Source organism: Seriola lalandi, unplaced genomic scaffold (genome assembly GCF_002814215.2).
Source record: "Seriola lalandi dorsalis isolate HSWRI2012SDOR001 ecotype SW California unplaced genomic scaffold, Sedor1 jcf7180002054972, whole genome shotgun sequence".
Lineage (NCBI taxonomy): Eukaryota > Metazoa > Chordata > Actinopteri > Carangiformes > Carangidae > Seriola > Seriola lalandi.
In genome coordinates this window covers 5607015-5629117 of record NW_019525660.1, presented here as the reverse complement: position 1 = coordinate 5629117, position 22103 = coordinate 5607015, and the positions used below count along the sequence as shown (strand labels likewise).

Below are 22103 nucleotides of genomic sequence, written 5' to 3'. Positions count from 1 at the left end.
CTGCGGGACGAGTTACGCGCCAAAATTTGGCGGAAGAATAATAATAAGCCTGAGGAATATTAATAGATGCCTCTATTCTAGCTGCTATTCTAGCTGTAGAGGAGTGCCTCGGAGCTGAGCACACGTGGCACTAATTATACAGTATCTTATCAACAGCTGAGCGAGAGAATGATCGTCATACTCATATAAATGATCCATGGTATGTGAGCAGGAATGAGTACACTGCAGTCTGGCTGGTAATCGTGTACTGGTGAATCATCACTTGCGTTCACAGGACACAGAACATCCTGATCAGCAGAGAGGGTTAATGAACATTTCTAAGCCTGATTGTAGATACAAAAAGAAAAGACCAATCAACTCAAGAACTCAAACAGGGCCACATTAACCTCCTGAAGGGACCTGGGGAAAAACTTTTTGACCCCCACGTTATATGTCACCCAGAAACAAACCAGAACTTAAAGTAATAATATGTGACTTTCCACATTAAAATGTCTAAAAACGACTGGACATATGTTATATATATATATATATATATGTATGTTTTTTTTTTAGTTGTGTACTTACATTATCACAAATGTTTCCATCAATTGTCAAACCAGAGAAATCTGTGATTTTAATCATGATAACGGTCTGTTTCATTTGGTCCCCTGACAATGACGTCATATCCCCTATGTGCATGCGTTTGTTGTGGTTGGCAGCCATAAGTGGTCAAAAGTGACTTTTTATCCAGTTTTACGCCACATTTTTAAGATACACTTTTCACATCTTGGTCATTTCAACTATACTACTATTTTAACTGGATGGGGGATTTTTGTCATCGGATGTCTTGAGTCTGAGTAATCAGGGAAAAAACCCAGGTAAATGTTAGGCAGCTCAACTCCCAACCCATCCCTGATGTGTCTGCCAAAGAGTGTCAGTGAAGCACTTATTTTTAACATGAATTTGCTTAATTCAGTGTTACTATTTGTTTTGATTCTCTGGTCCATTTCCTTATGAGAGGAGGACACCTCTGTGGATAATTTGGCTGCCAGTAAAAACCTCCTGAACATCTGGTTCATAAGTTACCAAGAAACAAATGTAAGAGGTCTCAGCTCCCGGCACCCCCCTGACATCCTGTATCCGCTGAACAGTGTTGGTGAATCATTCATTTCATTCAGAAACCGTTTTATTCTGTGTTTTTGTCAGTTCTAATCCCCTGGAACATTAATCATGGTTCAAAGGTTCTGTAAACGAGATTTTAAACAATAATACAGCAGTATTTTTGTCAAGATGTGGTGGAGTAATGGCATCCTGAGCAGAGAATGAAATCACACCCTGGTGTGTGTGTTGTAATCTGAGTTTCACTCTTCTTTGTTTTGGTAGCCAGTGTGGTAGTGCATGCGTGTTAGTGCACATACATGTGCATATTAGTCCATTTGAGTCCCTCCAGTTAAAGCGTTGGCCCTCGTCACATTTATAAACATACAAGCACTACCCACAGGTGATATAGCACAGTGCAGTAAGCAGCATTCAGGTAAACAGTGCTAAGGTGAGAGTCACCATCCAGAAGTCCCTTCTCTGAAAAAAACACATTTTCATTTTCCAGATTAGACTGGAGCACAGGTGGACTGGCCATGGCTCAAATCCTGGTCGTCCAGTGGACCATCAAAACGTCCACAAAAGTTTTTACCGGCTCCATTGGTGTCTATACTGGCTCCTTCAATGCCCTTACTGGCTCCATTAGTGTCATTTGTGTGACTGTGTTCCCAGCGGATAAGTCCAAAGCTGAATTTCTCTCCCAGTCCAACCCTGGAGCCAATACTGGTCAATACTGAACCCTCCAGCTTGACTCAGAACTGGCTTTTCTTTTCCTTCATGTATAAGTAACGTGATGGCTACATAATATTACATGTCCGTTTTCATTTGTGACCAGCAATAGAAGGCATGATAACATTAGTTGACTTGCTGTTACCCATATTATAAATGTGTCTGGCAAAAGTTGATATTGCTAGCTGGCTAACTGTCAGCATTGCTGTGGAGAATATCACGACAATGCTAGTGTGTAGACAAGGTAACTTTATTCAGTTGAGCTTCTTGTTCTGTGTTTAGTATCCACTTTTACTGTCCTTCGTAACACCTTTCCAACTGACAACATGAAGGGGGATGGGGTGGGATAAAGCTGAAGGTGTGGGAGCATTTGTTTTGAGATGCTGGTGGTCTACTGCAACGTCTGGTGGCAGTGATGGCTGTTTACAGAACCTTTAATCAACCAATCAGAAAAACTGCAGCAATTTGATAAAATACAACTCTACAACAAATAAGTCTCTAAGACTCACACCTTAGATCGCATATCGTCTCCCAGCAAAAATTGACAGAGAAAGTCTATGTCTAGGTAGAATCTGGCATGAAAAAATATTAATATATTTTTTAACCATTGTAGCACCTGCATGTGGAGACAGTGTCACTTTAATGAGGTTTTCTGTCCCTTATTTCTTCACATAGAAGGTGGCAACCCTACATGCAGATCAGAATAAAGGTGCTTTGCATTTTAAAATGTAAAGTCATTGGGATCTACAAAAGCTCCACAGTCCACCCTTAAACTTCATCAAAACTGAACACATTCCCAACAAAAGAAATTAATGGCCGGTGTTTTTGTAAAGCGTCCAACAGCAGTTTTCTCCATGTTTGACTTATCGAGGTGTATTGTGATTTTCTGAGCTCCATTTATGTGAGGCAGACAGTAAAGGCAGGTTTCTGTGCCTCACAGGAATTCTCCCTGTGTCCTTGAGAGACATCATGGAGTCTGACTTTATTCCTCCCCCACTCCCTAATTTCAGCTCTCCTCCTCCCCTCCATGCCTGTCTATGTGATCCTGCTCTCTCTCTTTCTCCTTCCTGTCTTCCCTCCTCCTCCCACCATCCCTCCGTCACCAGAGGGGGGTCTCTCCATGCTCTGATTGGTTTCATTGGCAGTGGTTCAGTTGTTGAGAATGCCGGCCTGGCTCTCGATGTCGTGCTTGATAAAGATGGATCAACACATCGCATTAAGCAAAGCAGATCTCTTTTCCATCTCATTAAAAAGACAACACTTGATGATAACAGAAATATCCTCCAGTGTCACAGAGATTCATGTTGGCTTATTCATCTCCTGACTGTGTTTTATACCAAAGCAGGCGACATGTAGCAGCTCTGCTGTTGCCCCAAATTCATTTCTGTGTATATTTTATTTAAAGGACACTTTGACATGTGGCCCACATCCACATGTTCCTTTTCCAGTGATAAGTCAGCAAAGTGCAGCAGAGCAATATCTGTCACAATGAATGAACAAGCCTTTACAGCACCAGTGAAATGGTTTGCATGCCATTCCAAACAACTGTGAGGGTCATAACAGTAATAATAATAAAGATCAATTCACTGTTTTTGTTTATTCTGCCCAACACAGGCTGAGAACAGTAAATAGAGAGGCAGTGAAGTTGAAAAGGGTTTAGAGATTTTAAAGCTAAAACATGTTGACACTGCGAGATCTTCACAGAATGAAAGCAGAAAATTCATTATCTATAAATCAAATGGGTTGCTTTGGTTTTCTTGTCCTTTTCAACCTGTTTATCTGAGAAAATAAATATTACTCCTGAATGTTCACACGTCGCTCAGACATCTGCAGCTTTTACATTTTTATTTGATAAAACAGATGGAATACAGTCATCTCACCCTGTTGACTCAGATATCAAATACTAAAAAAGTAATGACATTACTTTGCTAATCACTCAACAGTAGGAGTAATACATCACAGGACCAGACTGACATCAACCCTCTGTCAAACTCCAAGAATGACAGAGATAAAACCAACCCCCACACCACTTGGTCTTGATCTACTTTTGACCAGGTCTGGACCATAAAACCTGATCTGATGTGAACTGATGTGGATTCGACATGTCAGTCGCCACACTGTTTTCAGCAGCAGGCAGAAGTAGTAAGGAAATTAAAGCAAGGCTGAGAGGGTGTTTGGCATTAGATGACAGAGTGGGAGGGGGGCTGTCCTCTACCAGGTGTGGCAGCAGGTTCAGATTGAGTTACTGGTCTGTGATTGATGGAGAGACATCCACCACCCACTGAGAAGGAGATATGTAGAGAGAGCAGGAGGGAGAGTTTAGTGTACTGTCAGGAACAGACAGGGCATTGTCTGTTTTGACTGTGCACATCATACTCATTACCAAGCATTTGCCCTATGGCCGATGTTTTTCTGCTTGTTGACACTAAGTGAAAAATTCCACGAGCTTCTATATCATCAAATTGCCTGACAGAAGAGGAACAGAGCCTCTGGTGTTTCTGCTCGTGGGCACTGCTGATGCGCAGACCATCAATAGAGAGACTGAGAGGGCCAGCATGGTTGCATAGCATCCACCACCCCAGCAAGGCTCTGCAGCAACGCAGCATTTTAAGCTCCAATCAGCAGCTTTTTAAGATTGCAGTGTAGAGAGCATGAGTTCAAGGCCAGAAGGATGCTTTCTGTGAGGACTTGTCAAAGTGGAGAAAAGTATTATTCATTGCTCATTGTTGTTTACTACACTGACGTGTCAAGGTAATAGTCATTATTAGCCACAGATGTAAATAAAAATAAAAATCATCAAGTTTATAGTGAGAGAGGGTTATTGATATGTGGTGATGCAGGAAATATGCTGTGTGAGTCTGTATATAGTGAAATATATGGGCGATCATTAACTTTAATTAATACTAATATCATTCTCAGCAAGTTGAAGTGCATCTGTACATCAGGCTCTCTGCCCCCCCCAATTCTTCCAGCAGTCATTGTGATTTGTGCAGCAATTACCACACAGCTAGAGGAGAAGAAGTACTTCAGTCAGACGAGTCTGTGTCCCATCTAATGCATGACATCCTCACGGTGTCTGCAAGCGTTTTTTCTGTCGAGCACCTGAGTCTGGAGCGGGAATTAAACCACAGTCAGCTGAAGCTACAGAGAAGTGGAAGAGTTTATTTTGGAGTAGAAGAAAGAAGAGTACTAAAATTGAGACATGAAATGGGAGTCATGCTGAGAGTGTGATGCTTTACTAACTGGGATTTAAGAATATATACTGTGGCTCAGTAAACAGTGCCCTGGAGCATAAGCTCGGTCAGTCAGTGTGTGGGAATGCTCTCAACAACACACATCCTGCAAACACCACAACAAGGTGCATCTGAACAAATAGGCAGGCTGAAGGCTGTGTTCCTGCATCACACTACCCCAGACCAGACCAGACCAGTCTTATCTGTGATCTAGATGACCCAGTCTCCTGCAAGTGGAAAGTCAGGGGATCAGCAGTGTCACTGGGCTTTTACCTGTCAATGTTTCCACAAAATGTTACAGCAATGTGTTGAGTAGATGTCGAGATATACTTAAGGATGAACATTCAGTCTGAGTCACAGAGAGGATTTCTGCCAGACTCAATTTAAAGGTGTAGCACTGACACAAAACCCATTTTCACCACATTTTGACTGTGCAGTCCTACTGTAAGGAAAGCAGGATCTCTTGGGCACTGTCGATATCCTGGTTAACAGAGATAGATATGGTTATACTCTGCTGACTACAATAGTACACTACAGTACACTACTACAGCACAGATGTCACCATAACATTTTTATTATCATTTTCTATGTATTAACATCATTCTCTTGATCACAATCAAACATACATTCTTCACTTTAACGAAGTTAAAGTTTACCAAGTCAAAGTCTAAACTGTGTTCATTCACATACAGCACTGTTATTACAGTTTACAGTTTATAAAACATCCTGGTGGTAATGACTTCTCAGCTTCATTCTTTTCTTTAATAACTACATGATGCATAAATAAATATATTAGACTGATTCACTGCTTTGAACTCCAGCATTATACATGTTGTGTACTTTAAGGCACTGCATTACATTCACAATGGATTTGCTCCATTCCAGTATATGTAACATTAGTCTCATTCCAGTGTGTATTATGTTCCCTGACTGCCCTGAGCTGACCCACAGGGTATGTACTCTGCTGTCCAAGACAGCATCATGAACTTTAACAGCCTCAGGTTAAGCTGCTTTCCATCGTTTATGAAAAGTGACATCAGACCCTCCCCCCAGGCACTGACAGCAAATTGTCCAGAGCTCCGCATGTACCAGCACAGGACTTGTTTAACTAGTGTGCTGGGTCAGAGAGTGGATTAGCAGGGAACTGGGCACCAACATGAACATATCAGTGTGGACTCATACTGCCATCTTGTGGCTGAAGTGTGGATGTGAACAATAATGACAACATTTTGTTCAGGCCAAGCCCCAGCAGTAGAGGATGAAGACAGCAAGTGCCTCAGGAGCCATGTTTTGTCCCCTGTGTGAGACAGGGTTGTCTAGCTCTGCTCTGATTGGCCCATTCTGAGAGTCTCAATCAGCTAATTGATATATTTCTTTTCTTAACATAAACTATCTATTCTATTTGAAGTCTGATTAATTCTGTTGCTCTGGTAAATTAACTTTGCTAGGAGCTGCAGTATCAGTGCAGTGGGCAGATTTCAGTTTGTTGATCCAGCACCTGCTGTCCGCCCTACATCCTGTTTGTCTCAAGTGCATGAGGTGGGACATGGAAGTGCCTTTTGCCTTTTTTTTCCTATTGGAGAAAGAGCTGGATTGACTGATAGAGACAAAAAAGGGCATTCCAGGGGAGTATGAGCACTATAGGGGTTCAGCTGACAGAAGAGAGTTTGTTAACTTGTTTACCAATGAGGAAACACTTGACTGCGGTATAGTGATTAATTATTTTATTATTTTATTATTAATCATAATTATCTGTACGGTTTTTATGTTAGCTGACAACCTTGGTTGTATTTCATTGTTAAAATATGCAACATCACACCACACAACAAACACAGACCCAGGTACTCTGGTGTACTGTGGCATCTGAGGCCACATATTTATTCATCTTTTTTGTTGATGGTGCTGTCTATTGACACCATCCAAGTGGCTTTAAAGTGAGAGTTGTTCAGTTGTTACGTTTCACATACAAACCAGAGGGTGAAGCTGTTTCATCAGATGTGGCTGTGTTGCATCAGCAGACAGTTAGACCTGCAATCTAATAATCTGTGACTGGTTCATGATTAAAATAAACATCTGAGTTCTGAGACATTCAGTGAGTTAGTGTGAGGCATCTTTTCTTGTGAATGGAGAGGCAGCAATCACCAGTGACCACCTTCAGTTTACTGATTCATTTATCCACTGCATTTATTTGCTGCAGTCATTTGGGGCAACTTGCTGGGACAAAACTCTATTTAGGCTGTAATCTGCTATTTTGTTAGATTGTTAATTAGGTCTATTTTATTTTCTCTTCACTTTGTTTTAAATTGCACTGAACTGCTTCCGTTTGCCTCACATTAAGCTATATAAATAGCCTTTGTTTGAAAAATGATATACAAATCAAATTTGCCTTATTTACAGTAGACAGAACCCACCGATCCCTGCTGCAGCAGTTAGGTTCATATGTTTGTGGACTGATTTATTAAATAAGAATTTAGAAAAGCTGCAAAATCAGTTATAGTGATATTCTGTGAGAATGCCGTTAATTACTAATTGATGTGATTTTGTTTTAAATCAGTACTTTTTTAATTCCTTCACTGTTTATTTTTAATATTTGAATTATGATGAAACTATTTTCTCTTTTTACACCCTAAATAACAAGTTACTGTAAGACAAAGTGAAAACGACATTAACTAAAACCAACAGACGTGCAGCCTGCAGGGCAAAGCTCCTAGATCATTATGACTCACGGGTGACTGGTTTAGTATAAGGCCTCATGTCTGTGAGACCTGGGTGAACGCAGATTTATCTTTCGATTCGCACTTAATATTTGATTTAAACCACAGTTTAGAAGAAATCAAGCCCACTTCCGTATTACGAGAACTTGACGGAAGACTGAGGCCCCTCCCCATCCCTAACTAATACGGAAGTAGGCGTGTTTCAATCTCAATTTGGTTCGAAAAAAGTTTCCTGCGGGAACGACTGAAAAGCTGTTTCACGGTGAAGCCGTATATTTTAGGTTAACACCACAGTCTTATGTCAGTTCAGACCGCAGACTGTATTTAAAACGGGGGGTGGCTCCGTTTGACCGAAACTCCTCCCTCCTGACATATTTCCCAGCATGCCCTGCAACCCAGTACGTGGCTTACATTGGACATACTCAGCGTTTTAAGACAGCGATAACATCTTGATCTGTCTTTCTATGATTGTTGTTTGGGGATGTTTGAGTACTCTACAAAATTGGTACAGCGTCTCCCAGTCTGATTCCACCACCGTGTGTGTGACATCAACAACCCACTAGGGCTATAAATAACCGGGAACTATGGTTCAATCACTGGCTGGTCCGAAGGCGGTGAGATTTCAATTGATTGCTACAGTGAGTTACAGAACCTCTACGTTTCTTCTCTCCCCTCCCTCACCGCCGGCCTCGACTAGCCTTTTATCTGTTTAAGCTCTTACGCTTTACGTTAGCCAAGCAGAACATACGGTAATCACTGTGAGACGGATGAAGACCTTCAAACTTGTAGGTCGGTCAACGGGTAATAAATCCCTGACTCATCATCGGCGAGATCACATCATTTTAAATTCACTCAGACAGTTTTTTATAAAGTGATCAGCTGTCTGTCATGTCATCTACGTTGAGCTGCTCCTAATTGTGTTTAATTGCTAATAGTTGTACAGCTCATGTACAGTGCTGTTTCTTTAATGCTGTGTTTGTATATTTGTCTCAGTCACAGTGAATTAATCCATAAATACTGTGTATTTGTCGCCTGAAATTAAATATAAGACAAACACATGAGTTAGAATGACAGAGCAATAGCAAATGTACTAAGTTTGGGGATATTTTCTAATTCCACTTATCAATGTGACCTATAAAGAGTCTGGGTGTTTTACTGCTGATACAGAGATCTTTGACTAAAGGAAAATTTATGAATAAACTGTCAATTTAATTTTTTCTTTCAGATTGACAGGGCCGTACACATCCGCAACATCATTTTTGATAATTATCCAATTACAGTAATAACCTGTAAAATTAACACCATATCACAGCCACACTTTTTTTCTGGATAAAATCTATATTTTGCATATGTTTCACTGGTTGATAGATTTAGAGACTAATTTTGTGTCATTTTCTCATACATTTAAAATATATTATAAAATATAATAAATATATTTTAAATATAATATTTAAAAATAAGAATATTATTCCGACGCTATAATAGTAATGGCCAACAACAGAATACATTAGTGAATTTTGGGGATTGTGAAAGTCTCAAAAGTAAAATGCAGTGAAAACAAATGAATTCAAAAAGTACATAAATCTCAAATTTTCCATGAAGAAATTTGTTCTTGTCTAAGTAAATACACACACATAAATGTTCAGGTGAGAGAAGTCACCAGCTGATGTCTCGATCTCAAAGGAAGGGGGAGTTCATGGTTGCTGAGATATTATCTAAAACATTTTGCTATATTTGTTAGCTGATTTCTCACCATATGACAGTGCTATCACTACTAATTTAATGTAGTTGAAGTTCTTAAGTATGAGGAACTGTTCAACAAACTCCTTGTAGTCTTGTAGCCTTTGTAGTTTTTGACCATTCATCATTCAATCATTATTTCGTAATTCTTTGCTCATTTTTTCCCCTTAGAAAACCATCCAAAGAAAAAGTGTCATTAAAACATCAATGGTTACAGATATCTGCACCAGAAGTCATAGCACCTATCTCCTTAACATGTACAACATTTTAGCTTTGGAACCATGTTTTTGGCTGCATGTAGTGCACCCAATCAGTGCACTGTACACATATCAGTACACTGTAAGATATAAGTAGGGAGCACCAGTTAATAATCTGAGAGGCAGTAAACCATGTTACATTCACTGGTCAGGCCTTTCAGCCAGATTCATCTGTGATAAAGATGTTTACCACAGCTGCAGTTTAAATTATGGTCACATAAATATTGGCCACATTCTTCTTGATGACATAAAACATATAATCTGAGCCCCCAGTGTGACAAAACAAGTTCAACCACAACACTTAAATTATTTGTAAAAAAAAACCCACATTACGAAGAAGGTTATGAAGTTTATTAGAAATACCAGCCAGATTGGAATCATACAAAAGCAGCACTGAATGCCTGTTTCAGAAGACTCCACATCCACATCATTTACAAGGTCATCCTACCCCCCCTACTCCCAACCATTAAACCTGTCCATCCCAGAAGACAACTGACTACAAATCTGTGTCCATTTTCTTTCACAGCAATCCCAGTTTGTATTCCACCATCATGTGAGGCTCACCCATCATTTCACTCTGGGCTGGATCTGAAAGGTGACAAACACAAACACAGGGTGGTGATCAGATTTTATACTCAGTCAGTTCAGTCTGAGATGGTTTAAACAGGTTGATGTTCTCACCATTGAGGATGTCCTCAAAGCCAATGGATTCATCGCTGCCTCGCAGTGTATCCAGAGCCAAGTTTGAACTCTGTAAGAATGGTAGGCGCTGGATCTAGAGGGAGGAAGGACAGACATCCGGACTTAGGACTGACTTGGGGAACAAACATAAAAACATCTGAAAAGGGAGAGGAAAAGAGGGGGGCTTATCGGGGCTGAGACATGCAGTCACCTGTCTGGCTGCCCGGTACTCCATCTGCAGTTTGAGTGGAGCATGAAGACCCTGGATGTTTCTGAGAGTCGAGAAATTCATCTTGTCCTGGTTCAGCTGGAACTGTACACCACAGATACACACAACACTTGTCAGTCACCCAGGAACACATTCATTCATTCAACATCTCCACCATTAAACCTTAATTTCCTACTTTGCTGTCCATGATAAAATCAAGGTCACTGAGAGCCGGGCTACTGATCGGCTTTTAACAGATTAAATGGGGCCCATCTGTTGTATAACTGGAAGTAAAGACATAAGTGAATGTGAATGTACAGGTAATTCTGTTTCATCGTTTTGAAAAAATTAATATTTCTGAATGTTTTCCATATATATGGCTTTTTTGTAGAATTTAAAATGAACACAGAATCCTGAAAAGCTAAGATACATTACAGTATTATAAAGATGTGTTGTGTGACATGTTATGGTTGATGAAAAGAACAGGTGTGATTAACACCATTAATTATGGTTGTACTGCAGTTACGGGCAATGCTCAATGGACATCTGGATGTAGCAGAGACACTGTCAGCCTTATTGTGTGTTTCCTAATATAACAGGTACAAATATGTGCCATGAAAACAAACCTATAGTGTGCAGTTTTTACAAAACTTATGTGGTCCCATGGAAGTTATCCCCACCAGTGTGGTTCACCAGTTTTATCACCAGTTGACAGCAACATTAAAAGCCCTGAAAAATCTCAAAAGATGTTTGTAGTAGTTGTGGCCAGCTGAAGGTAGACGGATGTGTGTGGACAGGAGCCTTTAACATTTGGTTCATTCATTTATCTCTTACAAAAAATACTCAGAATTACTCACGTTCTTTTCTGATAACTCCAGCGGGTGGCTGGGAAGGAGCTCATTCTTGACACTGGTAAAGCTGCTCAGAAAAAGCAACAACAACAAGAAGATGCCATGTTCATTTAATGTGCTTCAGAGTTGTACGACTAGTAGAGTATTATGGGATGACAAAAACATTTATATTACAAGCAAGTGAATTAACACTGACACATAAAGTGAAAAGTAAATGCAATGTCTTACATCAAGTTTTGACAATGCAGTGTCAATTTAACCAGCATTGAAATCAAAGACACAGTCTGTATTAGGGCTTAACATTTAATCGAAATATAATCAAAATTGCAATATGGCCAAGTGCAATATCCAAATCGCAGGAGCTGCAAAAAAAATAAATATTTTTTTTGGACAAAGGGTAAAATGTGTCACAACATTGTTCAGTTTAGTCAGCATCATAAGCGGTTGTACAGAGACGCTCCGCCCAACAAATCAATGATCATATTCTCCAGACGTAATGGAACATGCTTGTTTGATACAAGACCCGACAAAAATCACATCATCATTTTAAAAAATGAACGAAAAAAAAAAAAAATCCGTGGAGATGAAATGCAAAAACGACCATTCCAAGTTAAATCACATATCTCAACCGCAGTCGTGTCAAAATGAACGCAATATGATTTATTTTGCATATCGTGCAACCATTGTCTGTATGAACATTGGACATTTTAATCATATAGAGAAATAATTATTCATCTCGAAATTAAAGTCTTACCCGCCCCGCAGGGAGTCCTGGACTCCATACTGTCCCTGTGGACAGAGACCGGCCACAGGTACGCTGTCTTTCAGCTGAGAGCGGAGTCCCCGAGTGTTCTGTCAGGTACAGACGACAGACAGCATCAACATTTACTCACATTAAATCTTAATAAATGAATCACAGGCGCTGAGAATTGACTTTATCTAACTCCCTCACTCACGGCGGTGCTAACTAGCATTAGCCGAGTGACTAATCAAATCCCGCACCATACACTCAGCAGCGAATAGGAGAGAGGAGAAAGGTACGGAGGCCTGAAACAAATTCCAGTATATCCACACAAAAAAACAATACTACTACCGACACGCTCAAAATTAGAAAATGATGGTAAATGGAGATGATATAAGTGTCACCGTACCATTGTGATTCAGTCTCTTCCACTTTCTTTTCGATCCGCTTAAACTTCCGGTAAAGTCGCGTTCTCATTGCGACACATCCGGTATGAGCCGGAAAGAAAGTTTTACTGGTAGATGAAGATTCAAAGGTATATAACACTGATGTGTAAGTGTGTGTAGTTTGTTTGTTTTTAGGTACAGAGTAATATACAGCACACTTTTATTTTTACCAACATAGAAACACTAACAGTGTTTGAAATATCGGTTAAAGATATGTTCGCTCGTTAATTTTATAAGTGGGGGTATAGCTCAGTGGTAGAGCATTTGACTGCAGATCAAGAGGTCCCCGGTTCAAATCCGGGTGCCCCCTCATTTTCTGTACGTTGTTTTGAACCCTCAGTTTCACTTATGCAATTGAACTCAAGCTTTTGTATTTCTTTTGTACTCAATAATGACAAAATGAGAATAAGTTTTCTGTCATTTTTTAATATTTATTGAAATCAATTCCTAAAAATACTTATAATTCACAAAAGTATTCAGTTAATTCAGTACTTTGTAGAAGCCACTATTGAATTAATTACACCTTTGAGTCTTCTGTAGGTCTCTACAAGCTTTGCACACTTGGACTGGCACAGTTTTATGTGAATCTTTGTCATGCTCTCAGAGACCTTCAAATGCTGTTTGGCGCTGGCACAATTGTATTTCAGAGAACACACAAGAACTGCCTAAAGTTATGACACAACACCACCATACCACATACTGTACATGACAAAGAGCAACCAAATTCAAGACCCATAATGTTAGTGAGTGGATGCAGGCAAAAAAAAAAACCTATTGTTACAATTTTATTTTCAAGATAGGATGTTAAAAAAAAAACAAAAGAAATCATTTGAAATATGTTTACACAGTGCGCACAGGATTACAGCTGCCGGCGCCAATGGGCTGTCATATGCCTTTTACTCCTTCTAACCCAATGGCCCAGGTTTGATCTCATCTCTAGACTCTGGAGTTTCTGGTAGAGTTTATTGCTGCTTTTTCTGAACACAGTTAATGTTGCTGTTCTCTTCATCACAGTGTCTAACTACCTGCTGTATAATTAAAATTACATTTGTTCCTCTCCAGCACCCAAAGCTCTCTGCTTTAATGAATTCAGCTGTTGTTTAAATGCTATTCAGACCAGCTAGTTACTTTAGCTTAGCAGTTTGCGCTGGCTTCTCTCTCTCTCTCTGTCACTCGGTGTGTCTTGGATCAGCAGATGTACTTACACATCACAATCCTCTACACTGAAGTTACAACAACACCACACTGTGATGAATATTACAAATTCAATAATGTCTGCTGTCTTACTTCGACACACAGTGCCGCTCATTAACCGGAGCTTCTCTAGTCTGCGGCCATTTGTGTACACAGCAGACTTCAGCGTTGATAGGCTATTACTTGTGAGATGTAACCAAACGGATGATGCTGTGGGCGGGAAACTGCTTCAGACCACAGAGTGCTGACTAGAGACTAGAGACAGGCGGCTGCATCAGAGACAAAGTAGCGCATTTTAGAATTAATTTAATTGATCAATTATGGTATTTAAAAAAATTATGATACCATGCCCATGCCTAGATCTGTGTCCTCATTGGAATGATCTAATATGACTTTACTCCAAACATAGTGCAAACAGGTTCACTCAAATATTGGTAGGGACAATTCTGTCCTCCCAAAAAATTGGTAGGGACATGTCCCTACTGTCCATATGCAAACCTACGCCCTTGGTCTAACCGCTCTGGCATAAGGCACTGATAGATGGCGTGCTGCTCAGATGGGCGTCCTTCCAGCAGGTTCTCAATCTCTGCAGGTACACTGAGAGCTTTAGAAATTGTTTTATACCTTTGTCCTGATCTATGCCTCACCACGGTTTTATTAGAGAGAAAGAATTCCTTGGACTTCATGTTTTTTTTCCTGACATGTAGTGTGAATGGTCCCCAGATAGCAAAATGAAACTTCTGGCCCAACATATGCCTGTGTTGTCGGCCTAAGTCTGGCCCATATACTTCTACATCCGGCCACATTCAGCTGTTATCCTCTGGTGCTGTCTCACAGCTGCAAGATTTTCTGTGTGTGCAACAGAATTGGTCCAGATGTGGAAGTAGCATCTGACAGTCATCCTGTATATGGGCCAGATTCAGGCTATGGAACCGGGCGTATACTGGGCCAGAAGAAAACAAGCATGTGGCCCAAGTATGGGCCGGATTAATTTTGCTATTTGGGTAGTTATACCGTTATTATAGTTATACCGTTATTATAGATACGCCACTCAGTCAAGTCAGTCAAGTCAATTTTTTTTTTGTATAGCGCAAATTCACATCATAAGTTATCTCAAGGCACTTCCCAGATAGAGCAGGTCTAGACCTTCTCTTTATAATATCATTTACAGAGGCGCAACAAGAGCAAGCGCTGGGCGACAGTGGAAAGGAAAAACTTCCTTTTAAGAGGCAGAATCCTCGAGCAGAACCGAACACAGGGTGGGCGACCATCTGCCTCGACCGTTTGGGTTGGAGAGATAGAGAGAAAGAGAGAGCGAGAGAGAGAACAAGAGAGAGCACAGAGGAAAAGAACAAGAACGTGCAATGATAACAATATTAATAATAGTGATAGTAGTGGCAGTAACAGCAGTAGTGATGTAATGGCAACTGTAGTGCTCCTACTGATAAAAATAGTAATGACTGCTAATAACATTAATAATTATCATTATTAATTATAGTAAATTTTAGCAGGTTTTGTTGAACAGGATCATGGGGGCAGTAGGTGGTTTTCAGTTGCAGATCCAGACTCTACAGCTACAGCTCAGGAGGTGGGAGGACCTGTGGAGAGTAACAGGAAGGAGATAGAGAAGGAGAATGGAGAGAGAGAGGCACACAGCCTGGGCGCTCATGTGTTTGAGGGAAAAACAAACGGTTGGAATGATGCATTGATTTCAGAAAATTTACAGGGATCTTGTCGGCAGGACCTGGACTATACTGTACTGAGTTTACTGGTTTATTGAGACTGAGACCCACCTGCCAATGGTAGTATGGCAACAGGTACAAAGCCTGAGTTTGTGAAACAATAAGAAGCTAACTGAAAGTTAAGGCATGAAAATATGTTTTAAGTTTAGATTTGAAAGTCTGAATGGAGTCAGACAGGGAGGTTGTTCCACAGCAGAGGGGCCTCATACGAAAAAGGCTCTGTAGCCAGCAGATGTATGGCATGTTTATTATGGTAACCATGACAACCAAGGTCCGATACACATGCAGCCGTAGGGGTGCTATTTCAGGAGACACTCCTATGGGTTGTAGAGGGTTGACAAAAAACTACATACAGGGTTGTTTAGGTTGGAAGACTTGTTGGTCCAGTATGCTGAAGTCAGACAGCGAGACTGGATTTAAAAGCAAAATTTTACTCAAATATCACTAAATGTGTAGCCTATATTTTTTTTAATTTGTCTCTTTACACTTGAAAATATACAGCTCAGCCTGACTGTTAAACACTTCATTCAGTAATGGATTTTATGTTGATAGCCATGTGTTTGTATTGTGGTTACGTTGCTAGGTAACGTAAGGACATGTTTCAGTCATCTGCTGTTAGTTTGGTAGATTGAGTTATTCACAGAAGAAAAAAGAAATAACATGAGGTACTGTATTATTTTCTTGTTGTTTGATAGTGAGTTAGTTTACCTTTTTTATTCTCAGGTTAAACTGTTGCATTGAGGTCAAATCATTTATTAAATCCTGCAAGCATATAGGCAGAGCTGAAGTAAGTTAACGACAGGAAAGTTTTCAGACTGACTTAACTTCATTACCTCTGCCAAAGAGATTATGTTTTCACCTGTTTCTCTTTGTTTGCTTGTTTGCTTGTTTGCTTGTTTGTTTGTTTCTGAAGTCTGGTGTATGTTGTTTGACATTGGTCTTGGCGGAGGTCTGCGCTCTACTGAGGGCATTTTCCAGTGTAGGCTGTTTTTCTGTTGAAGACATAAGCAACAACGACAAAGTGAGCTCTTAAAGCTTCCTGTCTATCATTAATGAATTAGCAGTTAAATACTGTGTAAGACGTGATTTCAAGTACAGTAGCTTAGCCACTCCAGTTTGTGAACTCCACCCAAGTCAGAGGTTGAGATGGCAGTTAGCTACTGCCATGTAAAGCTAAGATGACAGAACTAGTTGAGCTGTTTTTATTCCCCATGACTGGATTCAGCTGCCATCCATGTTAGATAATTTGCTTTATCTGGATTGGTAGCTACACCTGTGCATTTAACTCATATTTCATATGTTTTACTTGTGTTTTCTTTTAGCTACAAATTTAATTTGCTGTTTTCTTAAAGATTTGAATAACAATAGTGTGAATGCTGACTCAGCATTTGTTGTTTTTCAAATCTTTATTAAACTTATTCTTTTTCCTCTGTATGTTTTTCAGTCGTTTACTACAGATTTTTTGCTATAGAAACCGTTCAACTATCAAAATGTTTAGCTTTTTTAGGACATTCCTGCTTACATTAACCTTTTCTACTATTCATTATTTTTATTATTTTAATAATAATATTAAGCTTTTTCTGCAGTTTCTTCCCATTCAAATGAATGAAGACGATGTTCAAATCCTTGAAAACCTTCTGCTCTTGGGCATACTTTTACCTAGTAGTAAGTAAATTAGCTAAAATATTGTGTTAAATTTAGTGTTCTTCAAATTGTCTGTGAGTGAACACAATGCCTACTAGAGAGTATTGTTTTCAGTATTTTTGATTTTGCAAGTCTGCGGTCTATCTAGCCATGCTTAGCATTACTTTAGCAATTTCTTCAAATATTCAATACATTTTCGTTTGTTCAGATAATGAACTTAAGATTTCAGGATGTTCTGCTTCCTCAGGTACTGACTTCAGCTTTTCCAAATCTTTAACAATTACACTTTGGTGTGCAGGATTTTCACAACTTTTTTCCAGCATTTTAAACAACTCAGCTGCCTTTTATTTGCCTTCAATTTTAGGCCATTCAACTTACAAGTTCTGCTGACCTACAGCTTTCAGCATTCACGTGCATTTTCCACAGGGAATGCAATTTCTATTTTCTAAAATAAATTTCACAAAATCAGATTTCGGTCTAAACTTAAATTCAGTATGTTATTACTGCGTTTCGTTTTGTAGTTAGGTTCACTTTTACCTCAGTAATGCTGCCACTTAGCAATAATTCCTAGAAACAGGACAGATTTCATCATAAAGTTGAGCCAAATGTTTCTCTACCTGCTGTGTAGTTTAATTTGAGTGTGGTTCACTGCCAAATGCTGTGAGCACCAAATGTTTCATTCTGTTAGATCAGCCCTGGTACAGCATACTAAAACCACCTGTATTTCCTACATAGAGTTTAATAACACCTCACTGCAAGAGAAATCCTGTTTTCAAAATATTACTGTAGCAAAATGTATTTATCCTACTGCAGAATGGCTCCTGTAAGAGTTCCGTTATATATTGTAGTGTAACTAGTTAATCTCCATGCGAGATCTTCTTTAGCGTAGTCACACGGAGATTAACTAGTTATTTAGAAAGGAATAGCTTAATAGATACTGCAGTACAGAAGGCTGGAATACCAGGTTTCGCAGGGTGTTTAGAGCACACTAGCATGATTTGGCATCAGATTTAGGCAGCCAAGACAGAGAAAAGAGACTTGCATGTCATATTTTTGGATTTAGCAAATGCGTTTGGTTCAGTGCCACATAGCCTTATTTGGGAGGCATTTGATTATGTGCCTGGAGTAGTGGTTAATTTAGTAAAATCGTATTTCCAAGATATTAGGCTATGCTTAAGCACAGCAGGCTTTATAACAGGATGGCAGAGGCTAGAAATAGGCATTATGGCAGGGTGCACGATTTCTCCATTGGCATTCACAATGGCGATGGAGGTAATCATTAGAGCTTCTAAGTGGGTTGTAGGTGGAGAGAGGCGGCAGGATGGGATACACCAATTAGGGGCCTACATGGATGACATGACGTTGATAACTACAACGGTGCCATGTATGAAAAGAGTACTTGAGAGACTTAATAAAAACTTTTAAAAGGTGGGCTAGTATGAAAATCAAGCCTAGTAAGTCTAGAAGTATCTCAATAAGTAGAGGGAAGTTAAGTGATAGGAAGTTTGTAATAGACGAAGATGAAATTCCAATAATTAGGGAAAAATCAGTAAAGAGTCTAGGTAGGTGGTACAATGCAGACTTGAATGACGGAGAACAGGTAGTGCAGTTTCGGAAGGATGTTGCTGAGGGATTGGATAGAATAGATAAATCAGGGCTTCCAGGAAAGTTGAAGCTGTGGTGTCTGCAGTTCGGGTTATTTCCCAGGCTTGTAGCGTTAAGCCATATTTTAGGATTTACTCTCGTTGAAATGGGGTACCAGTCCTCTAGGAGGACAACAATGAATTACTTCATTGCCAAATTTATCAATCTCATATCGGAAGCCATGACTTCTCGATTCAATGGATCTCCAGTCTCTACGTCAAAAGAATACAACAGGACAACAACTGGGTGTAAATAAAAGAGTTTATTAACTAAACTACTATCTACAGAGTAAATGCAAGGTGTAATAATCATAAAGATGAAAATAATAATGAAATGAGCAGTGTGATGAGTTGGCAATGGTGGGAGAGAATATGTTATGGCTATACACTATGGCTATACAGCTAATGATACTACATCTACGAATTAGGTTTGATAATTAAATATCGCTCTATTTCGACATCAACCCAGTCATGAGCAGAGTGTTAAGACCGGCCTACTGTGAGTTGCGCTGTAGCTGAAGACCCTCGGCTGGAACCCAGGCGGCTGTGGTTGCCGTGGTAACCCTGGAGACGCGGGATCTAGGTGAATTCTCCTGGAGGCCGTGTCCCGTTATCACGATAACGGATTCTGCCTGTGTCTCAGCGGTTCAGCTCTGGTGGAGTTTGCCAGGAGACTTTCTGTCTCGGGAACTCTTGATTTCTGCTCGGCTTCTCTGCAGGAGGTCGTGCAGATGTTATCTGCTGGTGTCTCTTGCGGGTTGATGCGAAATAAACTTTAATGGTCTTCACTTTGGTTGGATACTTTAGAGGAGGCTGGCGTTGACCAGATGACTCTAAAGTTGTCAAAATCTTCAAAAAGGAAAACTTGATGATGATTAAAAGTTACAAAATTACTCTGAGGCACTTCTGTTGCTTTGGTTCAGTTGGTCTTGACTTGGCTTATTAAAATAACAGATTGCGCATGTAGACAAAAATCATGTTACTTGGAACTTGTGGCAAAGAAAAATAAAAGACGCGAAAAGTGCAAATATGAGTTTGTGGCGAGCAGCTTAGAACTAAGAGTTTACATGGCTACAGAGCCGGGCTTTGAGCCGGGACTCTGAGCTTTGAGCAAAGATCTCAGCTTTCAGTTTCTGCATCATTTCTCGCTTCTCGCACCATCTGACCTGACTTAGGCTTAGGCCTGGTTTTGGCTTAGGCTTTTGGCTTAGAAAAAAATTGTTCACGACCGTTTTATCCCCTGGGGGCTGGCGCATGTTTCATGGGCGTCACCCATCTTCTCCTGTGTTTCCACTTGGAAAAGAGGGTAATTTTCCACTGAACTTTGGAATAATCTAATTCTAGAGTTTACGTATAAACTCGCACATCCGTCTTCCACCATGACCAAAAAACATTAAATTAAATAACATAAAACTACTTGCACTAATAATAGCAGAGAGGAGTAATAGGAGTGTTGATTTCATATTACATCCTTCAAACCTAATTGTGGTTAATAAACAACAATATAAACATTTCCCAAAGCTAATGGTCTATACATAAGGATTACACAGCAGTTCTTCGACTGTAATAATAATAATAATATGGACATTCTGGATGTCATGTAGTGTGTTACCTCGTGTGAAGGATGCTGACAGTATGGTCACATGAAAGACATTGTCTTGAAATCTACATGTTACATTTCAAACATTCTATGGGATAGAAGTTTGGGGTTAAACTATTGCATAGGAACATCTCATGAGTCACAGAACAGTTAGATATTTAATTTTACATTCATCCTTTGATCTGTGTCTGTGAAGAGTGTTCTGCTGGTCACTACCCAGGATTGGAATGTGGGTAGTAGTTTATGACTCTTATCTAGAGAGGGACAGAGGAAGAGAGGTTGGTGTGTGTGTGCGTGTGTGTTCATGCATGGCACAGACAGTCCAGGATTCACACTTAAGTGTTAATCAGTCCTTTTGTTGTTACTTTTCCTATACAAGAAACAATCAAATATCAATAGACAAAGTCTTATTGTTACAAACTGGAGATTTTGCCTATATTCTCCAGTTGTCTGGTGTCCATTGGTTGATCCTCTGGAGCTGACCCTTTGATCTTTGGTCTGGTTCTGTGTCATTCGGACATGCTAACAGCATGGTCTGTTTGTGAGATAAGGGTCCATGGTCTCTGTTTCCTATCAATTTGATAGTTTGATGGTGGGAAGAGTCGCAAAGTGTCAATTGCGGGTCCGTAACTCTGCATGTTCTTATAATGAACTTCCTTAATGGCTTGTGACTGATGCCAGGCCACGAATGTACGCTACAGGCTGATGTGGCCACTGTCTGTATATGAGATTCCATTATGTGCTGCAGAAAAAATTGAAAGATTTGTTAGCTTTTACATTAGGAAGTGGCTAGGTGTTCCTAGATGTTTAAGCACGGTGGCACTGTATGGGAAAGGCATACTTCAGCTCCCAGTAACTAGTCTAGTGGAAGAGTTTAAATGTACCAAGGTACTAGGACAGAGCTCCTGTTATCTGGGAGTAAAGATGTGGTAATCAGTAAGGTGGTTCCAAACCCAATCAGGGGGAGAAAGTGGAATCCAAGAATGGCAGTGCAGGAGGCGGAAGCAACGCTCAGGCATACAGAGATTGTGGGTAATGTCCAAATAGGCTGGGGAGGCTTGGGGCTTGGCCCAAGCAAACCGGTGTGGAGTAGAGCAGGTCCCAAGGAGAAGAGAAAGCTATTCGTGGAGCAGGTTCGTAGACAGGAGGAAATATTAAGGGGTGCAAAGGCAGTGGCCCAGGCTAAGCAGGGACAGTGGGTGAATTGGGAAGGTAGACAAGAAAAAGCTCAGCTGGAAAGAGCTGTGGAGTATGGAGGAAAGTAGCATTAGATTTTTGATAGGGGCAACTTATGATGTATTGCCAACTCCCCAGAACCTAAAACTCTGGGTAAATGGAGACCCACTATGTTCATTGTGTTCAGGTACTGCAACTTTAAAGCACATTCTGTCAGGCTGTAAGGTTAGTCTGTCGCAAGGCAGGTATACATGGCGACATAACCAGGTTTTAAAAAGCTTAGCTGCAGGAATTGAAGAGTTACGGAGGCAGGCAAATTTAGGAGGGCCTAAAATAAAGAGAGTTGCAATCAAGTTTGTTCAAGAGGGAGAGAAAGTTGGTAAGACAACAAGGAGGCAAGGCAGCTTAGAGGGTGCTTGTGATTGG

At 40.2% G+C, this 22103-nt stretch overlaps 2 protein-coding genes, 1 non-coding gene and 1 pseudogene across 3 annotated transcripts in view; 2 read left to right on the top strand and 2 right to left on the bottom strand.

Annotated features, from left to right (window-relative positions):
- LOC147817124 (uncharacterized) overlaps positions 1–22103 on the bottom strand; it is a 189146-nt pseudogene that overhangs the window by 8134 nt on the left and 158909 nt on the right.
- Positions 10087–12723, bottom strand: pomp (proteasome maturation protein). Its single transcript, XM_023398050.2, has 6 exons — positions 12642–12723; positions 12245–12342; positions 11497–11557; positions 10643–10744; positions 10432–10525; positions 10087–10338 (listed from the first exon to the last, which is right to left on the bottom strand). The coding sequence occupies exons 1-6, from the start codon at positions 12642–12644 to the stop codon at positions 10271–10273; spliced, it is 426 nt and encodes a 141-aa protein (XP_023253818.1). The 5' UTR covers positions 12645–12723; the 3' UTR covers positions 10087–10270.
- Positions 12917–12988, top strand: trnac-gca (transfer RNA cysteine (anticodon GCA)). Its single transcript has one exon. It is a non-coding gene; the product is annotated as a tRNA-Cys (tRNA).
- The window catches only part of cunh11orf65 (chromosome unknown C11orf65 homolog), an 18068-nt gene continuing 11366 nt past the window's right edge, over positions 15402–22103 (top strand). The window contains 1 exon segment of the mRNA XM_087171743.1: positions 15402–15460. Coding sequence (XP_087027869.1) covers positions 15402–15460 — 59 coding nt within the window.

Excerpts from the sequence above, each read along its gene's own strand:
- pomp (XM_023398050.2), bottom strand. Across the intron at positions 10,745-11,496 it reads TGGAGTTATCAGAAAAGAAC|TTCCAGCTGAACCAGGACAA; the intron begins GTGAGTAATTCT and ends TGTGGTGTACAG. Across the intron at positions 10,526-10,642 it reads AGTACCGGGCAGCCAGACAG|ATCCAGCGCCTACCATTCTT; the intron begins GTGACTGCATGT and ends TCCTCCCTCTAG.